Source organism: Bos grunniens, chromosome 1 (genome assembly GCF_055505025.1).
Source record: "Bos grunniens cultivar Pamir isolate PY7600 chromosome 1, Bosgru_T2T1.0, whole genome shotgun sequence".
Lineage (NCBI taxonomy): Eukaryota > Metazoa > Chordata > Mammalia > Artiodactyla > Bovidae > Bos > Bos grunniens.
The window spans coordinates 13,018,535-13,040,456 of record NC_141165.1 but is presented as its reverse complement, the minus strand read 5'-3'; the positions used below and the strand labels follow the sequence as shown (position 1 = coordinate 13,040,456).

At 47.4% G+C, this 21,922-nt stretch overlaps 3 protein-coding genes across 3 annotated transcripts in view; all 3 read right to left on the bottom strand.

Moving 5' to 3' along the window:
* TSPEAR (thrombospondin type laminin G domain and EAR repeats) overlaps positions 1 to 21,922 on the bottom strand; it is a 185,653-nt gene that overhangs the window by 81,244 nt on the left and 82,487 nt on the right. The window contains exon 2 of the mRNA XM_086327842.1: positions 20,826 to 21,046. Within this exon, the coding sequence (XP_086183968.1) occupies positions 20,826 to 21,046 (221 nt within the window). The remainder of the gene's footprint in view (positions 1 to 20,825; positions 21,047 to 21,922) is intronic.
* On the bottom strand, positions 4,139 to 21,046 carry LOC147378987 (uncharacterized). Its single transcript, XM_086327974.1, has 2 exons — positions 20,826 to 21,046; positions 4,139 to 5,454 (listed from the first exon to the last, which is right to left on the bottom strand). The coding sequence occupies exon 2, from the start codon at positions 5,422 to 5,424 to the stop codon at positions 4,468 to 4,470; it is 957 nt and encodes a 318-aa protein (XP_086184100.1). The 5' UTR covers positions 5,425 to 5,454; positions 20,826 to 21,046; the 3' UTR covers positions 4,139 to 4,467.
* Positions 13,104 to 13,993, bottom strand: LOC147378988 (uncharacterized). Its single transcript, XM_086331125.1, has 2 exons — positions 13,940 to 13,993; positions 13,104 to 13,891 (listed from the first exon to the last, which is right to left on the bottom strand). Exons 1-2 carry the CDS (start codon positions 13,991 to 13,993, stop codon positions 13,352 to 13,354), a joined length of 594 nt encoding a protein of 197 aa, XP_086187251.1. The 3' UTR covers positions 13,104 to 13,351.

Sequence of the window (21,922 nt, the reverse complement as noted above, 5' to 3'; positions counted from 1 at the left end):
GGAAATCCATAATCATCTCAATTGATGCAGAAAACGCACTTGACAAAATTCAACACTTTTTATGATAAAAACACTCAACAAACTGAAAGTAGAAGGAAACTGTCTCAACATAATAAAAAAAAAATATGTATATGAAAGACCCACAGCAAACATCACACTCAACATTGAAAGACTGAAAGCTTTTCTTTTAAGATCAGGAGCAAGGCAGGGTTGCCCACTTTTGCTACTGCTATTCATCAGTCCTGGAAGTTCTAGGAGAGCAGCTGGACAAAAGGAAAAATAAAAGCCGTTTAAGTTGAAAAAGAAGAAGTAAAATCATCTCCATTCACAGATGTTATATATACATAATCCTTATGTGTACAAAATCTGAAAAATTCCATACCTACACACAAAACCATTACAACTAATAAGTGAATTCAGCAAAACAGCAGGATACAAAGTCAATATATAAAAAATTAGTTGCATTTCTATACACTAATAATGAATAACCCTAAAAGGAAATTACAAAAATGATTCCATTTAGAATATCATCAAAAAGTAAAATACTTAGGAATTAATCAAGGAGGTCAAAAACTTATCCAGTGAAAACTACAAATCATTGTTGAAAGAAATGCAAGAAGACATAAGTAAATGGAAAGACACCCCATATTTATGGATTGGAAGCTTTAATATTGTTAAAATATCATTACTATCCAAACCAATCTACATATTAAATGCAGCTGCTATCAACATTGATGACTTTTCACAGAAATAAAAAAAAAAACTCATTCTAAAATTTATATGGAATCTTAAGGGACCTTGAATAACCAAAAAAGAAAAATCCTGAAAAAGAACAAAGCCAGAGGAATCATACTCCCTAATTTCAAAGCTCACTACAAAGCGACAGTAATCAAATAGAGTGGCACTGGCACAAAGTCAGACATAGAGATGAATGGAAGAGAATACAGGATCCAAAAACAAACCCTCACACAATCGGTCAAACCATTTTTGACAAGGGCATTAAGTCCATTCACTGGAGAAAAGACAGTCTTTTCAACAAATGGTTCTAGGGAAATTAGATATTCACATGCATAAGAATGAAGTTAGATCCATACCTAACATCATACACAAAATTAACTCAAAGTGGATCCTCAATCTAAATGTAAGATCTGTAACTATAAAACTCTTTGAAGAAAAAATAGGACAAAACTTCACAACCTTGAATTTGGCAGTCATTTCCTGGATATGACACCAATGACACAGTCAGCATAAGAAAATATAGAGATGGGACTTTATGAAAATTTTAAATATTTTTCATGAAAATGTAATATCAACAGAGAACAAAGGGAACCCAAAGAAATGTGAGGAAACATTTGAAAATCATATATCTGATACGAGATTGATATCCAGAACGTATAGAGAACTCCTAAAACTCAGTAACAACAAAAATCCTAACTCAGAAATGAGCAAAGGCCACGAATAGACATTTTTCCAAAGAAGATATACAAATGGCCAATAAGCACATGAAAATATACTCAATAGAACTAATCATTAGAGAAATGCAAATCAAAACTACAGTGAGGTACCACCTTACACCTCTTAGAAGAATGACCATTTATTTTAAAAAAAACATAAATATAGGTGAGATTGTGAAGAAACTGGAACACTTGTACACTGTTGGCGGGAACATGAACCAGTACAGCTACGTGGAAATCAGTATGATGGTTCCTCAATACATTAAAAGTAGCATTAGTGTATGATCCAGTATTTCTACTGGGTCTGTGCTGAAAAGAATTGAAAGCAGAATCTTGAAGAGAAATTTGTAATACCACATTCATAGAAGCATTTTTCACAATAGCTAAAAAGTGGAAGTCATTCAGGTGTTCACTGCTAGATGAATGGATAAGCAAAACGTGGTACACCCATAGAATGGAATATTATTCACCTGTTAACAAGAAGTAAATCTGGCACTATTATGGACGAAGCATGAGGACATTATGGTAAGATAAATAAGCCAGTCACAAAAAGACAAACACTTTGGGATTTCACCTACACGAAGTACTTTAGAGACAAAAAGTAGAATGATGCTTTCCAGGAGCTGTGAGAAAGGAAGTATGGGAATTGTTGTTTAATGTGTATAGAGTTTGTTTTGCAAGATAAAGAGTTCCAAGTATGGATAGTGGTGATGGTTACACATGGTTATGAATGTACTTAATACCATTGAACTGTACACTTTAAAGTGGTTAAGGTTGTAAACTTTGTGTTATGAATATTTTCCCTCAATAAAAAAAAATAGAAAAAGGCTATCAAGGCATGAAGGAACATGAAGGAAATGTAAATGCACAGTCCTAAGTGAAAGAAGCCAATCTGAAAAGCTTCCACTCCTGATGGTTCCAAGGATATGACATTCTGGAAAAGACAAAACTATGGAGTCGGTAAAAAGATCAGTGGTTGCCAGGGTTAGCAGGGAAGAAGAGATGAACAGATGGAGCACAGAGGATTTTTAGGGCAGGGAAACTATTCCGTAATGCTCCACATGTGCTATAATACAGTTATCAAAACACATAGAACTTAGCAACAGTAAGAGTAACTCTAATGTAAACTATGGAATTTGGGTGATATTAACATGTCAGTGTAGGTTTATGCATTATAACAAATATAGCCCATTTGTAACAAATGCATCAAATCACAAGATACTGATGGTAGGGTAGGCTGCACCTGTGTGAGGGTATGGATATATAGGAACTCTGTACTTCCTACTCAGTTTTGCTCTGAACCTAAAACTGCCCTAAAAAACAAGATATGTTAAGTTGATACAGGACAATTGAGGAGATCTGGGTTTTTTTAAGTGAATTTTGGTTATTTGTGCCTTCAAAGAATGAGTCCATATCACCTTAATTGCTTATTGCATTTCCTTTTAATATCTGGGCGTCTGTGCTAAGTTCTCCTCTTCCATTCCTACTATTTTCTCTCAGAATTGAGGCAACATCCTTCGGAAGAGCCACCCCATGTCCTGAGACTTATGAATATTTCCAACAGGCTGGTGGGGGCAGGTCCATTTAAGGCTGTCTCTCATCTCTGCCAATCAGTCCAGCTAACTTTATGGGTTTTCCCAGGCTCAGCCTCACACCTGTTTGCTTATCATTTCTCAGGGGACACTTAAGGGAGGCCCTCCGTGGACAGGGGAGTTTCTCAGAACAGCTCTCTTCTCTCTGGCATCCTGACCCCGGACACTAGCTGCCCCACAACGCCCCCAATTCCAAGACCAGCTCTAAAACTGAGGGATCCATGGCATTCCACCTGGGTTTCTGGCCTGGGTCCTGGAAACATTCTCGAGGGGGTGAGCTGGGCAGCTGTGAGACCCACTCAGTTTCTTTCCCCTCCCAGGTGGGCCTGTGCTGTCCTCCTCAAGTCCAGCATCTCAACCTCCTTGTGTCCGGACCTTGTTAGTTCTCTGGATCAGTCGGGGGGGAAGGTCATCCAGGCCCTCTCACCCCACACGGTTGGAGCAGCCCTCCCCCCTCCCACCACATTTCTGCTAAAAGTGCAGACCCCCTGGCTGACCAAAGGGGTGACCCCAACCACATACAGGTTGTGTCACAGGGGTCCTTAGGTCACCTGCATGGAGCGGACTCAAGGGGCCAGTTCCATATGTTTCAAGTGGGCAGGAACAGTCCAGGGAGCCTGAGAAACCCCTAGACCATGACAGGTCTGCAGGGGACCAGCCACGGGACAGGGCCTGAGCAGGCACTGACTTCCTGGAGAAGCAGGAGCCCCACATGGCGACCCTGTCCAGAGGGGTCAGGCCAATGCCCTTTGGTGTCTCAGTCACTTACTGCCGGGGCTTCCCCGGTGACTCAGACGGTGAAGAACCTGCCTGCAATGTAGGAGATCCAGGTTCGAACCCTGAGTCAGGAAGATCCCCTGGAGAAGGGAATAGCAACCCACTCAAGTATTCTTGCCTGGAGAATTCCATGGACAGAGGAACCTGGTGGGCTACAGTCTATGGGGTCTCAGAGAGTCGGACATGACTGAGTGACTAACACGCTCACTTCCCGACAGAAATGCTCTTGGCTGGAGGAGACTAGTGTCAGGTCACAATCGTGTGCTTCCTTCCACCCCTGCATCCACCCCACCAGAGATCACATGAAGGGAGCAATCAGGTGATGACGTGAGTTTATTTATCCAGGTGCCTGATGGGGCACTGACTGGTTGGAAGTTGAGGCCAAGTGACCCAGCTAGGGGATCTGGATGGGGTAGGGGGGCAGGTGACCCAGAGACAGCTAGAGGCGACTCCTGGGAGGCAGAAGCCCCAGGGAGCCGTGAAGTCGGGGTTCCTGGGGCAGGAGTGAGAGGTCAGTCAGTCAGGACAGTGGACACATCGGGGACCCTGTCCTGAGTGAGGGAAACCACCCAGCCCAGGTCAGGACAGAGGACCAAGTCACAGGTGAAGCCTGAGCTCGGCTGGCTCTGTGGTGACATGCCAGGTCAGCAGCAGGGCTCCAGGGCCGAGGTTGGGATGTAGCAGGCTGGGCGGGAGCACGCAGGCCTGCAGAGGAGGGACACAAAGGAGGCCGGGCGGCAGCAGCTAGGCTGGCAGGAGGACTTGGGCACACAGCAGGCGGGGCGGCACACGGGGCGGCAGAGGAGGGACACAGAGGTGGAGGGTTTGCAGCAGGACGAGGGGGCTGAGCAGGGGGAGGCCTCACAGCACACGGGCTTGCAGCAGACAGGCGTGCAGCAGACAGGCACGCAGGAGGCCTGCTGGCAGGGAGAGGAGGTGCAGCAGGAGGGCTGGCAGCTAGACTGCTGGCAACATGAGGAGGTAGAACAGGGGGAGGCCTCACAGCAGACCGGCCTGCAGCAGACAGGTGTGCAGCAGACGGGCCTGCAGCAGACGGGTCTGCAGCAGACAGGTGTACAGCAGACGGGCTTGCAGCAGACAGGTGTGCAGCAGACGGGCCTGCAGCAGACAGGCCTGCAGCAGACGGGCTCACAGCAGGCCTGCTGGCAGGGGGAGGTGGTGCAGCAGGAGGACTGGCAACTAGATTGCTGGCAGCACGAGGCTGGGCAGGAGCTGCTGCAGGCTGGCTGGCAGCAAGGGCTGGACTCGCAGCTCACTGGGGCACAGAGGAGGGTCAGGCGGTGGGCCGGGGCGCAGCAGCTGGGGGCACAGCAGGGGGGCTCGCAGCAGCTCTCTGGACAGTCATAGCTCATCTCGCTGGAGCAGACGGACATGGTGGAGGCTGCCATGGTGGAGGTGGTGGGGCTGGAGGAGGGTTTGTGTGTGTGTGAGTGTATGAGCTGTGTATGTGAGGTGCTTGGGGATGCAGGGCTTTTATACCTGGCCGTTGGCTTGTGTTGTCCCCACAGGAGACTCCCAGGCCCTCCCTTCCTTGTTGAGGTTGACAGCTGGCTGAAGGAGGCCCTCATTAGTGCTGGCATAGTTTCCACAATAGTTTTCACTCATTAAACCTGTGAGCGTAAATATCCCATGTTGCAGGATGTTTTTCCATTTCTCCTTTGGCTCCAGAAAAGATATAGAAAATATCTAGGTAAGATCCTACATGAAATGAACCCTGAATATTCATTGGAAGGACTGATGATGAAGCTGAAGCTCCAATCCTTTGGCCACTGTTTCAAAGAGCTGACTCATTAGAAAAGACCCTGATGCTGGGCAAGATTAAAGCAGGAAGAGAAGGGGACAACAGAGGACGAGTTGGTTACATAGTATCATTGACTTAATGGACATGAGTTTGTGCAAGCTCTGGGAGATGGTGAACGACAGGGAAGCCTGCTGTGCTGTATAGTCCATGGGGCCACGAAGAGTGGGACACGACTGAGCGACTGAACAACAGGAACAATGCTGAGTGAGGTTTAGAGGTGATCATATTTCTAAATTGGTGAATTTAGATGTCGCAGCTCTCCTCTGTTTGAGGTGCAGTACTTTTAATAATATTTTGAGTTTTACGCATTTTTAAACTTAGGTGTAATGTGACATGTGCACGTCTGTAAAATGCAAGTGGTCCAGGGGATGTGACCGTGCAACCAGGTGAGAGTCGTGTTCAGCAGGGGCTGCGAGATCCTGGCACTCACCCCCAGCAGCTGCTCTGCCAGCAGGAAGCATGGTGACAGGGACATCCAGTCCCCTGCAGCCCAGCCAGTGTGCCTGAGACGAGCGTTAACGGAGTGTGGTCATACGTGGAGTCTGTTAGGAGATTTCAGGGAGCAGCGCTCACAGGTGTCTGAGTCAGGGGCCGCGTGCATCAACATTTCACCCAGACCCAACTGCTCACAGCACACCCTGTGCACCACACACTTCTCATCTGAGCAATCTGCCCCCCTGGCCTGCCTTCCTCAAGGGGAATGTCCTGAAAGACCCAGAGAGAGGGAGGGCCTCCTCCTGGAGAACCGCGTGTGAGCAGTGGAGACTCGAGGACCCGAGGCAACACCCAGAAGTAAAGCTCAGGCAAGAGTTGGTTTTCCTTGTGGATACAAGAAGATGTGGTCCCAGGGAGCCTGGAACAGCAAGTCAGCAAGGGCTGACTCTGGGGAAGACAGTGACATCTAGGCAGTGGTCATCAAGGTGGCCCTGACCATGGCTGTGGGGTCAGATGACACTGTCTGAGCACCTGTTCTAGGCCAGGTGGTGAGCTGAATGCTCTACACCTGCCAAGTCACTTGATTTCACATCCACTCAGCAAGGAAGTTTCTGTAAGTAGGTGAGGAAGCCCAGGCACAGAGAAGTTAAGCAACCATGTCCAGGTCACACAGCCCAAAGTCTCAGGACTGGGACTGGAAGCCAGCCGTCTGTGTATAGGATCGAGGCTCTTAGCCAGGCCTCCCCCAGGCCAACTTCAGTGCTACTTGCAGAAAGAAGCACGTGTCCAGGGAAGCTTAGCACCAGGCAGCTGAGCTGAAAATTTACAACAGAGGCGGGAAGCAGCAAAATTAACACCACAGAAAATCAACTCTGTGGTTTGGCACAAACACTGCTACTTCCTCCACTCCACAGAGGTAAAGTATGCAGGCTTGCTCAGGGGCTCAGTCGTGTCTGACTCTTTGTGACCCCATGGACTGTTGCCTGCCAGGTTCCTCTGTCCATGGGATTCTCCAGGCAGGAATACTAGAGTAAGGTGCTACTTATTCCAACAGAGTGTAGTGAAATTTGCTCAGTCATGTCTGACTTTTTGTGACCCCATAGATTATACAGTCCAAGGAATTCTCCAGGCCAGAACACTGGAATAGGTAGCCTTTCCCTTCTCCAGGGGATCTTCTCAACCCAGGGATCAAACCCAGGTCTCCCACATTGCAGGCAGATTCTTTACCAGCCAGCCACAAGGGAAGCCCAAAAGATGTAAAGCATAAATCCCCAAATATGATGAGAGAAAATGTAATAAACAGACCATGTGTTTCGCTGACACCAAACGTGATCGCTCAGTTGCTAACAAGGAAGAAGGAAGAGCTAGGACAGAACAGTAGACAGGACTGAACACGAACCACTCTGAGCTGAGCGCACCAAGCTGTATGTGTTTGGACTGGAAGAGCCTCATGAATTCAAGAGCACTGGATTTTTAGAGCCCACCGTAAACATACATTCAGTCAGTTCAGTTCAGTCACTCAGTCATGTCTGACTGTGACCCATGGACTGCAGCACGTCAGGCCTCCCCGTCCATCACCAACTCCTGGAGTTTACTCAAACTCACGTCCATTGAGTCAGTGATACCATCAAACCACCTCATCCTCTGTCATCCCCTTCTCCTCCTTCCTTCAATCTTTCCCCCATCAGGGTCTTTTCAAATGAGTCAGCTCTTCGCATCAGGTGGCCAAAGGATTGGAGTTTCAGCTTCAGCATCAGTCCTTCCAATGAACATTCAGGACTTATTTCCTTTAAGATGGACTGGTTAGATCTCTTGCAGTCCAAGGGACTCTCAAGAATCTTCTCCAACACCACAGTTCAAAAACATCAATTCTTCAGCGCTCAGCTTTCTTTATGGTCCAACTCTCACAACCACACACAACTACTGGAAAAACCATAGACCAGACAGACCTGTGTTGGCAAAGTAACGTCTCTGCTTTTCAATATGCTTTCTAGGTTGGTCATAACTTTTCTTGTAAGGAATAAGCGTCTTTTTATTTAATGGCTGCAGTCACCATCTGCAGTGATTTTGGAGCTCCCTAAAAAATCAAGTCTGCCACTGTTTCCACTGTTTCTCCATCTATTTGCCATGAAGTGATGGGACCAGATGCTATGATCTTTGTTTTCTGAATGTTGAGCTTAAGCCAACCTTTTCACTCTCCTCTTTATCTTTCATCAAGAGGCTCCTTAGTTCTTCTTCACTTTCTGCCATACGGGTGATGTCATCTGCATATCTGAGGTTATTGATATTTCTCCCAGCAATCTTGATTCCAGCTTGTGCTTAGCCAGCCCAGTATTTCTCATGATGTACTCTGCATGTAAGTTAAATAAGCATGGTAACAATATAGAGCCTTGATGCATTTTTTTTCCCTATTTGGAACCAGTCTGTTGTTCCATGTCTAGTCCTAACTGTTGCTTCCTGACCTGTACACAGGTTTCTCAAGAGACAGGTCAGGTGGTGTGGTATTCCCATCTCTTTCAGAATTTTCCACAGTTTATTGTGATCCACACAGTCAAAGGCTTTGGCATAGTCAGTAAAGTAGAAATAGATGCTTCTCTGGAACTCTCTTGCTTTTTTGATGATCCATCAGATGTTGGCAATTTGATCTCTGGCTCCTCTGCCATTTCTAAAACCAGCGTGAACTCTGGTAGTTCACAGTTCATGTACTGTTGAAGCCTGGCTTGGAGAATTTTGAGCATTATTTTGCTAGCGTGTGAGATGAGTGCAGTTGTGTGGTAGTTTGAGTATTCTTTGGCATTGCCTTTCTTAGGGATTGGAATGAAAACTAACATTTTCCAGTCCTGTGGCCACTGCTGAGTTTTCCAAATTGGCAGTTTTTAAATGAACTGAATGAAGGACAGCTCCATCTCCAGGTAGGAAGAAACGGCCGACAGTCTGGTCTGGAAATGAACTATTACCAGGCAGACCCCGGACCTCTCCGACCAAACAGTGAAAGACACAGAGCTTCTGGGGGAACACTGGGGACTAAAGCTCATTTTTCCTTTTTTCAAATTATTACATCTTTCTCCTACATTGGCAGGCCAAGTCTTTACTAGTAGTGCCACTTGGGAAGCCCCTTATATCTTTCTCAAGTAAAGAGAACAGCAGTGTATTTTCACATAAGCAAGAGCTTGGAAAACACTCTATTCATGATTCCCTCTTGGAGAAACACTTAAAGAAACAAGACAAATGATGGGACTCCCCTGGAGGTCCAGTGGTTTAGGATCTGCCTTCCACTGCATGGGGTGTGAGTTCAGTCCCTGGTCAGGAGGCCAAGATCCCACACGCCCCTCAGCCAGAAAAACCGAAACACAGAAAAGAAGCAATGTGGCAACAAATTCAATAAAGACTTTAAAAATGGTCCAGATGAAAAAAATCTTAAGACCATAAACCAGGAAGAAAGAAGACAAATGGCCAAGGATGAAACATACAGGAGAACATGGGGAATTGGGCAGGTGTAAGTGAGAAGAATAAAAGACGCTTACTCCTTGGAAGGAAAGTTATGACCAACCTAGATAGTATATTGAAAAGCAGAGATATTACTTTGCCAACAAAGGTCTGTCTAGTCAAGGCTATGGTTTTTCCAGTGGTCATCTATGGATGTGACAGTTGGACTGTGAAGAAAAGTAAAGTAAAGTAAAAAGTCACTCAGTTGTGTCCGACTCTTTGCAACCCCATGGACTATAGCCTATCAGGCTCCTCTGTCCATGGGATTCTCCAGGTAAGGATACTGGAGTGGGTTGCCATTTCCTTCCAGGGGAGAAGTTACTGCTGCTGCTAAGTCACTTCAGTCGTGTCCGACTCTGTGCGACCCCATAGACGGCAGCCCACCAGGCTCCCCCGTCCCTGAGATTCTCCAGGCAAGAACACTGGAGTGGGTTGCCATTTCCTTCTCCAACGCATGAAAGTGAAAAGTGAAAGTGAAGTCGCTCAGTCGTGTCTGATTCTTAGCGACCCCATGGACTGCAGCCTACTAGGCTCCTCCATCCATGGGATTTTCCAGGCAAGAGTACTGGAGTGGGATGCCACTGCTGTGAAGAAAGCTGAGCGCCAAAGAATTGATGCTTTTGATCTGTGGTGTTGGAGAAGACCCTTGAGAGTCCCTTGGACTGCAAGGAGATCCAACCAGTCCATCCTAAAGGAGATCAGTCCTGGGTGTCCATTGGCAGGACTGATGCTGAAGCTGAAACTCCAATACTTTGACCACCTCATGTGAGGAGTTGACTCATTGGAAAAGACCCTGATGCCTGGAGGGATTGGGGGCAGGAGGAGAAGGGGACAACAGAGAATGAGAGGGCTGGATGGCATCACCGACTCAATGGACATGAGTTTGAGTGAACTCCGAGAGTTGGTGATGGACAGGGAGGCCTGGCGTGCTGTGATTCATGGGGCAGCAAAAAGTTGGATACGACTGAGTGACTGAACTGAACTGAGGTGAGAAGAAAAGGAAGAAAATTCTAAATGGCCAGAGAGATGGGTTCTGTTGGTACACACAGTCTGATCCTTCCCAGGCAGTGACCCTGGTGAGGTTCTGATACTTCATTAATATCAGATGTATTGAAATGCTAAGCTTTTGGATTGTTGTTGCTGATCAGTCACTAAGTGAAGTCCAATTCTTTGTGACCCTATGGACTGCAGCATGCCAGGTTCCTCTGTCCTCCACTATCTCCCAGAGTTTGTTCAAATTCATACCCAGTGAGTCTATGATGCTATCTAAGCATCTCACCCTCTGCCACCCGCTTCTCTTTTTGCCATCAGTCTTTCCCAACATTAGAGTCTTGTCTAATGAGTCAGCTCTTCGCATCAGGTGGCCACAGTATTGGAGCTTCAGCTTTAGCATCAGTCCTTCCAATGAATGTTCAGGCTTGATGTCCTTGCTGTCCAAGGGACTCTCAAGAGTCTTCTCCAACACCATAGATCAAAAGCACCAATTCTTTGGTGCTCAGCCTTCTTTATAGTCCAACTCTCACATACGTACATGACTACTGGAAAAACGACAGCTTTGACGAGACAAACCTCTGTTGGCAAAGTAATGTCTCTGCTTCTTAATATGCTGTCTAGGTTGGTCATAGCCTTTCTTCTAAGGAGCAAGCATCTTTTAATTTCATGGCGGCAGTCATGAAATCACAGCCATCTGTAGTTTTTTTGGAGGCCCAAAAAATAAAGTCTGACACTGTTCCCATTGTTTCCCCATCTATTTCCCATGAAATGATGGGACCAGATGCCATGATCTTAGTTTTTTGAATGCTGAGTTTCATGTCAGATTTTTCACTCTCCTCTTTCCTTCATCAAGAGGCTCTTTAGTTTCTCTTCACTTTCTGCCATAAGGGTGGTATCATCTGCATCACTGAGCTTGTTGATATTTCTCCTAGTCATCTTGATTCCAGCTTGTACTTCATCCCGCCTGGCATTTTGCATGATGTACTCTGCATATAAGCTAAATAAGCAGGGTGACAATATACAGCCTTGATACTCCTTTCCAATTTGGAACCAGTCCACTGTTATATATCCAGTTCTAATCGTTGCTTCTTGACCCACATTCAGGTTTCTCAGGAGACAGGTAGTGTGGTCTGGTATTCCCATGTCTTTAAACATTTTGCATATATTGGGTTTAATAAAATGTAATTAAATACACTCTACCTGTCTTTTTTCACTTTGAATGTGGCTATTATAACAGCTGGGCTTCCCCTGCGGCTCAGCAGTGAAGGAATTACCTGCCAGCAAGAACTGCAGCAGGCACAGATTTGACCCCTGGGTCAGGAGAAGCCCTGGAGGAGGGCACAGAGGCCCACTCCTGACTCTTGCCTGGAGAAGCTCATGGACAGAAGAGTCGGGCAGCTTACAGCCAATTAGGTCACAGAACTCAGACACACTTGAGGCAACTCAGCACACATGCATGCATATTATAATAGGCACAATTACATTTTAGGCCCCCAGCCAAGGCCCTTCACACTTCCCTACAGATGTCTGCCTACTCAGCTCTGTCCCAAAGGGCCAGGTATGTCCATCCTCCCCATATTTCCCAAAAGGGATAGCTGCCTTAATACTTGAATTCCTGAGGGCATCACCCAGTGAGCACCTGCCATTTCCAAATAGCCCATCGCCTTTGGCTGTCGGTCCCTGTGATGGATAGTTTCAAGTGTCAACTGACCAGGCCACGTTGCCCAGTTATTTGGGTAAACATGTCTGGATGTCATGACACAGTTGCTTCTTATGTGAGATCAATACTGAAATCAGTGGACTCGGAGTAAAACAGATTGCCCTACAAAATGTTGTGGGCTACACCCAAGAGTTGAAGACCTTGAGAACAGACTGAGGCCCCCCCAAGGAGAAGAGATTCTACCAGCTGGTCATCTGTAGCTGCAACACCAATTCTTCCCTGGAAGCTCACCCTGCAGATTTGGGTCTTGCCCGCCTCCAAACTGTGTGAGCTAGCTCCTCAACATCAATCTCTGTTTATGTGCACATGTCTTATTGGTTCTTTCTCTGGAGAACCTTGACTCACACAGGCTCCCAACATCACTGCATGTGGCTCTCACCATCCAGACCTTCGCACACAGAGGGAAGCACTCACACTCCTGTCCAGGGCACATGGGGACGGCTGGCACCAGCCTGTCTGAAGCTGTTTCTGGAGTAAGCTTTACATATTCAAGGCAGATGTTTACTAAACAACGTCTCCTTTGTCCCTAGGGAAGCCCCATGTTCCCAGTGTGCAAGCTTGGGGCCTGAACATATGCCCCACTGCCACCCATCACTCACTTCATGCAGGGGTCTACAGGTGAGCAGGATACTCTGGACTGGAGGCTGCAGTCAAACTATGGCCTCAGGACACCCTGGCAGAGAGTAGCAGGGCGTAGTTAGCCATGCCTGATGATGTTACAGTCCTGGATACAACTCAAGGCCAGGTTTCTAAACCAGCCTGGACCACTCTCTACAACAAAGGTCTTTCCCAGAGTTTGAAGAGATATGCACTCAAGGCACAGAGAGGGCATGACAATGACTTTATTTGTTAATGGGCAGACCCCTCACCTAGGTCAGGACAAAATCTATGACCAACAAGGATGGAAAACAGGATGCTGGCTGACACTCAGGGCCTGGAGGGAACCAGGAGCCAGCCCAGGCTGCTCACAGGAAATTCTGGGGCAGAAGGAGACCCCAGACTTGGCTCTAGGCCACAGAAATTTCACGTGAAAGCCAGCGTTGGCCCTGGAAGGAGTTGGCAATGTGCCAGGTCAGCAACACGGCTCTGGGGCTGAGGTTGGGATGCAGCAAGCAGGGCGGGAGCACGCGGGCCGGCAGAGCAGGGACACACAGGAGGCTGGGCGGCAGCAGCTGGGCTGGCAGGAGGAGGTGGGCACACAGCAGGCGGGGCGGCACACAGGACGACAGAGGAGGGACAGGGAGGAAGAAGGTCTGCAACTGACCAAGGAGCAGGGGTTGGGCTGGCAGCACAAGGAGGCTGAGCAAGGGGAGGACTCACAGCACACGGGCCTGCAGCAGACAGGTGTGCAGCAGACAGGTGTACAGCTGACAGGCCTGTAGCAAACGGGCTCACAGCAGGCCTGCTGGCAGGGGGAGGAGGTGCAACAGGCGGACTGGCAGCTAGACTGCTGGCAGCACAAGGCTGGGCAGGAGCTGCTGCAGGCTGGCTGGCAGCAGGGGCTGGACTCGCAGCTCACTGGGGCACAGAGGAGGGTCAGGCGGGGGGCTGGAGCACAGCAGCTGGGGGCACAGCAGGGGGGCTCACAGCAGCTCTCTGGACAGTCGTCCACCTGCCAGGAGGACCCAGGGCAGGAGTCATATGACCCAGGCAGGCAGACCCGGCTGTTGTAGGTCAAGTCACTGGAACAGTCAGACAGGGTGGAGAAAGCCATTGTGGGCTTGTGGGTCTGGAGGAGGGTCAGGATGTGAGTGTGAGTGAGTATGTGTGCGAGTTCCCAGAGCTGCCCAGCTTTATACCTCCTCTCTGTGCTGTGTGTTGTTCTGGCAACAGCTTGATGAAGTCTTTCCTTCCTTGTTTTTGTTTAGTATCATGCTCTGTTTGGCAGCACTGGTCACTGTCTGTAAATACTTTTGGCTGGTGAGGCTCCTGAGTGGAGGCAGGGATATCCTGCCCATGTTTGTCTCCAGAGGCAAGATAATAGCAAAGCTTTTGATGCCTTTGCAAGGACAGTAGCAGTCAGGTAACTTTCTGATAACAAAGGCCCTCTGTGCCAGTGGGGACAACAGCTGCTCTTGTAAACAAAACTTCTAGTCCCAAGGAAGGGACGAGAGCCAATCCCAGAATCAGGGCTTTGAGAGGAGGGAGGTATGTTCAGGAGTGGACAGGTCTGGCCACGCCCCACTGGCATTAAACAAAACTTCTAGTCCCAAGGAAGGGACGACAGCCAACCCCAGAATCAGGGCTTTGAGAGAAGGGAGGTGTGTTCAGGAGTGGACAGGTCTGGCCATGCCCCACTGGCATGGCTGCAGGGTGTGAGCTGACAGAGCAGGCTGTACTTTGTGAGCTGATACTGCTGGTTATCATGGAAGGTGAGGGGACCTGTGTCTACTAGGAGTGAACCCTGGGTCAGATGTGAGGGGCTGTGTCCTCCTGGGGCAGAGACTGGCTCACAGAGAAGGGCTCGGATGCAGACGCAGGCTAGCCCAGAGAGAATGACCACTGGAGCAATTGCCTTTTGCTGCATTGCACGTGAGCCTTTATAGAAGCTGCACAAAAGAGTCTTAATGTTCACACCTTCCTCCTCTCCTCACAGTCCAGACAATGTCAGGGGCTCCTGCAGCCCTGGGTGCTGATTAGAACAACATCTCCTCCCTCAAGGACCCCTTCCACCGGTAGGCATTCACCAGGTTGAGGTCCTGGAGTCTGTCACAGTGAACGTCAGTAGGAGGGCCTGGTTGTCTGTGAGCCTTGTGCATGGACACCTGGACACTGTGTCTCCAGTACTCCGTTCACAGCTGTGGCCTAGCGAGCACAATGGCATCTGGCCATGACCCTGTGTGTCCTCATTTTTCAGCCATTGTATTCTTCCAAGTCTCTGAAGGGGCAAGGGCAGGACCTTGGTGATGCCCTTGTCTGCAGGTAGCCCCCAGATTCCATAGAGGACTTGTCAGGGACAAGTGGGCTTTCGAGTTCCAGCCTTCACTGACCTCTGATGGGTGGGACTGAGGACTCTACTGGAGGACTGCATGGCAGTCAGATAACAATGGAGAAATATTACCTTAAAGAAATAATATGTTAAAACTGTATAAATGTATTGAACAACTTTAATCTACACATCCAGGAGGTTGAAGAAATTCCAAATAAGATACACAAGTAAGAGTCACAAACAGACACATCCTAGTAAATACATTGAAAGTCAAAAGCTTAGAGAAAATCTCAAAAGCAGAAGGAGAAAAATGCTGAGTCTCTCACAAGGGAATCCCAGTAAGACTTACAGCTGACTTTCCATCGGAAACAACTGAGACGAGAATCAATGGGACCAGGTATTCTCAAAGTATAAACTGTTAGTTTTCATTCCAATCCCTAAGAAAGGCAATGCCAAAGAATGCTCAAACTACCGCACAATTGCACTCATCTCACACGCTAGTAAAGTAATGCTCAAAATTCTCCAAGCCCGGCTTCAACAATATGTGAACCGTGAACTTCCAGATGTTCAAGCTGGTTTTAGAAAAGGCAGAGGAACCAGAGATCAAATTGCTAACATCCGCTGGATCATAAAAAAAGCAAGAGAGTTTCAGAAAAGCATCTATTTCTGTTTATTGAGTATGCCAAAGCCTTTGACTGTGTGGATCACAATAAACTGGAAAACTCTGAAAGAGATGGGAATACCAGACCACCTGACCTGCCTCTTGAGAAACCTGTATGCAGGTCAGGAAGCAACAGCTAGAACTGGACATGGAACAACAGACTGGTTCGAAATAGGAAAAGGAGTACGGCAAGCCTGTATATTGTCACCCTGCTTATTTAACTTATACGCAGAGTACATCATGAGAAACGCTGGGCTGGAAGAAGCACAAGCTGGAATCAAGATTGCTGGGAGAAATATCAATAACCTCAGATATGCAGATGACACCACCCTTATGGCAGAAAGTGAAGAGGACCTAAAGAGCCCCTTGATGAAAGTGAAAGAGGAGAGTGAAAAAGTTGGCTTAAATCTCAACATTCAGAAAACAAAGATCATGGCATCTGGTCCCATCACTTCATGGGAAGTAGATGGGGAAACAGTGGAAACAGTGTCAGACTTTATTTTTGGGGGCTCCAAAATCACTGCAGATGGTAACTGCAGCCATAAAATAAAAAGACGCTTACTCCTTGGAAGGAAAGTTATGACCAACCTAGATAGCATATTCAAAAGCAGAAACATTACTTTGTCAACAAAGGTTAGTCTAGTCAAGGCTATGGTTTTTCCAGTGGTCATGTATGGATGTGAGAGTTGGACTATGAAGAAGGCTGAGCGCCGAAAAATTGATGCTTTTCAACTGTGGTGTTGGAGAAGACTCTTCAGAGTCCCTTGGACTGCAGGAGATCCAACCAGTCCATTCTAAAGGAGATAAGTCCTGGGTGTTCATTGGAAGGACTGATGCTGAAGCTGAAACTCCGATACTTTGGCCACCTCATGTGAAGAGTTGACTCATTGGAAAAGACTCTGATGCTGGGAGGGATTGGGGGCAGGAGGAGAAGGGGACGACAGAGGATGAGATGGCTGGATGGCATCACTGACTTTATGGACATGAGTTTGAGTGAACTCCGGGAATTGGTGATGGACAGGGAGGCCTGGCGTGCTGCGATTCATGGGGTCGCAAAGAGTCGGACACGACTGAGCAACTGAACTGAACTGATAAGCTGTCAATCAATAATCCTATATACAACAAGGCATTTTTAATACATGGAGGAAAAATATATTCCCAGATAAAAATAGAATTTGTTATTAGTTGATTCATCTTATAAAATACTAAAAAGCCAGTAACCAGACAGAAATTCTAATCCACAGGAAAAAACAAAGAACAGCAGTAAAGGTAACTATGTAATTACAAAAAAAATACAAATTCACTTTTTTAATTCCTTCTCTTAATTGATTTAACACAATTTAAAATAATATATGTATAAAGCATTGTATAAAACAATATGTATGTAATGTATTGTTGGGCATACACTTCATAGACATGTAATATATTTGACAACATCAGCAGAAAGGCAGTACGTGGGAGCACAGCTATACTGGGCAAAGGAAATAACAGCAGATGATGACTCAGATCCACAGGAAGAAGTGAAGAGAACCAGAAACAATAAAAAGGTTAGCATGCTGCTGCTGCTGCTAAGTCGCTTCAGTCGTGCCCGACTCTGTGCGACCCCATAGACGGCAGCCCACCAGGCTCCCCCGTCCCTGGGATTCTCCAGGCAAGAACACTGGAGTGGGTTGCCATTTCTTTCTCCAATGCATGAAAGTGAAAAGTGAAAGTGAAGTCGCTCTGTCTTGCCCGACTCTTAGCAACCCCATGGACTGCAGCCTTCCAGGCTCCTCGGTTCCTGGGATTTTCTAGGCAAGAGTACTGGAGTGGGGTGCCATTGCCTTCTCCGAGCATAGAACAAGCTTTAAATATATATTGCTTTTCTTTCTTCTCTAAGCTTCTTAAAAAATCATAAAAGTATAATAAGTAGTAATTATAACCACATATCATTTGATTTTAACATGTAAGGTGTAATATTTTAACAGCAAGACCACAGAAAATATAGGAAGGACTAGAGTTATATATAAAATGGAGCAATGTTTTCATACATCGCTGGAATTGAGTCAGTATAAATCAGAAGTTGATTCTGATAACTTAAATAAATATATGGTAGGCCCTAGAGCAAACACTAAGGGAAAATTTTAAAAATAGGGGAAAAATCATTAAAGAAATAGAACACTATATTGGAAAATATTTACTAAAAGAAAAACAGTAAAGGAGGATTTTTTGTTGCTGTTGTTTAGTCACAAAGTTGCATCCAACTCTTTTGCAACCCCATGGACTGTAGACCACCAGGCTCCTCTGTCCATGGGATTTTCCAGACAAGAATACTGGAGTGGGTTGCCATTTCCTTCTCCAGGGGATCTTCCCGACCAAGGGACTGCACCTGCCTCTCCTGCAGCGACAGGCAGATTCTTTACCACTGAGCCACCTGGGAAGCCCAAAGAGGAACTCAATTATGAAAAGACGTGAAATAAGGAACAAAAAAGTGAAATAGCAGGTGTAAAGCCAACCACAGTTAATGCTCATTATTATGTTTGAGAAAGTTACCACAAACACTGGACCTTTGCTTCTGGGGAAAGAAAGATTTTGGTTCCTGTGAGCCTCCGGTCTCATTTTCATCAACTAATCAATACAAAATTGTGTGCCTCTGTGTCAGCAATGAAGACAGCACAACTGAAAATTTTTTTTTTTTTAAGTTTTTTTAAAAAAGCTAATTCTATAAAGCTATTAGAGAAAACTTTGGGATAAATCTTCATGTCCTCAGATTTGGCATTGGATTCTAAGACATGGCTTTAAAAGTAGAAGCAAGAAAAAAAAAGGTAAATATGACTTCTTCAAAATTAAAACGTTTTGTACTTCAAAGGAGACCATCAAGAAAGTGAAAATACAGTCCATAGAATGGGAGAAAATATTTGAAAATCCTATATAGCACAAGGAACTTATATCTAGAGTTCTTATATAAAGAACTCTCATAACACAACAATTTAAAAGGCAAATAATCCAATCAAAAACTAGGCAGAGGACTTGAATAGACATTCCTCTAAAGAAAAGGCATAAGTGGCCAGTATGCACATGTAAAAACACACACCATCGCTACCCATCAGGGGAACGAAATCAAAGCCACAGTGAGATACTGCTTCGTGCCCACAAAGGTCACTAGAATAACGAAGTCAGATAACAACAAGGGTTGGGGAGGATGTGGAGAAACTGCAAGCTTCATCCAGTGCTGGTGGGGATGTCAGATGGTGCAGCGACTTTGTGAGACAGTCTGGCAGTTTCTAAAATGTTAACCCATTGATGTAAGAGCCATCAACTCCACTCCTAAGTATATACCCAAGAGAGATGAAAATCCACGCCCCTACAAAAATGCTTATACATGAATGTTTATAGTAGCATTATTTGTAATACCCAGAAGACAGCAATAAGCCAAATGTCCATCAATGACAGATGGGGCGATCAAAATGTGGTATATCCTCACAGTAATCTATGGCATGGCCACAAAAAGGGATGAAGCACTGATACATACTACAGCACGGGTGAACCTTGAATACATACTACATAAGCCAGTTACAAAGACCATATATTATACGATTCCCATGCTATGAAATGTCCAGGCAAACCCAAAGATAATGTGAAGTCAATGGGTTGCTGCCTAGGGCTGGGGGTGGGGAGTGTGGGGTGAAGGGTGGGAGCCAATGGGCTAAGGGCTTCCTTCTGAAGCCCTCATGTCACAGGCATGAGCTACAACAGGCTGTGGTGAGGGTTGCACTTGGAGGTTGACTGCACCCAATGCCCCAGACACGTGCACCTCAGATATCTGAATCACTAAAACCTATTTTTAAAAAGTTACTGAGAATCACAGGAAATAAAGAGATGGAGTCAATTTTCTGGGAGACCCGTGGGTTGGATCTTGTTCAAGAAAGTAGCTGACATGACAAAGACTTTTACCTGAGAACTGGAATTACATAAAACAGAAGACAATGGAAATTACAGTACTGAAAACACAATGGCTGGAGCTGAAAACTCAGCAGATGGGTTTGCAGGTAGATTTCATGGAATGAAAGCAGAGAGGATACGTGAGCAGAAGTCCCTAGGGAGTATCAGGATGGACTCACAGTTGACAGAGTTCACAGTGAGAGTCTCGGTTATGGAAGGATGGGGCTTTCCAGGTGGCTCAGTGGTAAAGCATCCACCTGCCAATGCAGGAGACACAGGAGATGTGGGTTCAATCCCTAGGTGGGGAAGATCTCCTGGAGGAGGAAATGGCAACCCACTCCAGTATTCTTCCCTGGAAAATCCCATAGACAGAGGAGCCTGGTGGGCTACAGTCCATGGGGTCATAAAGAGTTGGATACGACTGAGCCCGCACGGATACTGCTATGAGAAGATGGAGAATCCTGACTTGGAACGTGAGGGATGGGTCGCATGCCTAGCAAGTGCCTCTCTCCTGGACCCTGCGGAACCTTCCAGAGCGCTCCTGTCCTGGCAGGAGAGGGTGGGGATGTTAGCTGGATCTGGGGTGGATGGGACTGCAAATCTCAGGTAAGCAGACCCCAGAAGGGTATGTTTTGTTATTCTGTTCACATTTCCTGCCAAAGGATGTCAAACTAAAAACTGTGGCATCATCTCTCGCCTTTGACAGCTCAGGACACCAGAAAGTTACAGTTGCTATACGGACCCTTGGTGACAGTCACACGGGCTCTGCCTGCACACTCACAGCAATGGGCACCTCAATACCTACCAAGGCCAGCCGTTCTTGACCTCTTGATGGGCCAGTCATGCCCTCTGCACACTCTGGCATTGCTCTAAGTCCTTCAGTCGTGTCCGACTCTATGCGACCCCATAGATGGCAGCCCACCAGGCCCCGCCGTCCCTGTAAGTCTCCAGGCAAGAACACCCTGCACACTCTGGCATTGGGAACATGCAAAGGCACGGGGTCATTCTACAGGTAGAGCAGGAGGAGTCACTGACCTTAGGGGGGAGGCTGGGGACTTTCAAGGTCACAACGATGGAAAATTCCTCCGGGAAGAGATCACATCTGAAGAAAATCCTCGAGGCAGGGAAGCTCAGGGCACGGGGCGCGGCGGCTGAGAGCTGGAGTCCTCGTGCACCTTGGACCTGCATCACCCTGACCCCGACTGCAGAGCCATCGGGAGGGACCGCCTCTGCCAGCATATCCAGGGGCCGCAGGTCTGTGTCAAGGAAATTATAGGTGGGTTACAGGGTGCCTGGGTGTGACTGCAGCATCATCACAAGAGCCCTGCAAGCTGAGTGTCACAACTTCCCTCTAACCAGTGAGCAGACAGAGGCACGGAGAGCTTACAATCCAGTGGGTCTGCTGTGACCTCTCCTCCCCACAGCTCCACCCTGTCCTCCGACTGCCAGGCGCTGTGCTGGGCCTGCTGGGGGTCAGCTGGAGGTCAAGGAAGTCCCCGCCTAGCCCCAGGTGCCCAGGAGATAGGCTCCCACGTGGGAAGCACCCGGGTCTGGATGCGGCAGGGACCACATCCGTGCCCTGCAGAGCTGTCTGTGAGGTTACCTGTGCTGCTGGAGAGCGGGCACCTGACAAGACCTGGACTCACCCCGGCCTGGGCACTGCCTCCTCCACACGCTGTAGAGGAGCAGGCGGGCTCCTGTTCTGAAGTTCAAGGTCATCAGACAAAATATACCCAAGGCCAGATGGTAGGAAAGGACAGTGGGGAGCCGGGTGAGCACCTGTGACTAGCAGTGGGGGTCGTGTCAACCCCACCACCCCCTGGCCCCACAGTGGGAGGGAAGGACTGGCTCGGGGCAGAGCCCACGGCTGCCCCTTGGACCCTTCCAAACTTGGCTGCCATGTGTCAGGTCATGGCTGGGATAAGACACAGGCCCGTGAGAATGAAAAGCCCTCCCCAGAGCTGTCTCCCTCGGGGCCTGGCGGTTCTGCTAGGAGGCCTGAGCCTGACATGGAGCTAGCGGTCAGGGCACTACGGGGATGGGTCAGCAAGTCAGCAGGGCTGCGGCCATAAGAGGAAAGGACGCCCCCAGTGCACTCCCACCACACTCAGGCCCAGCCCCACCCGCCCCAA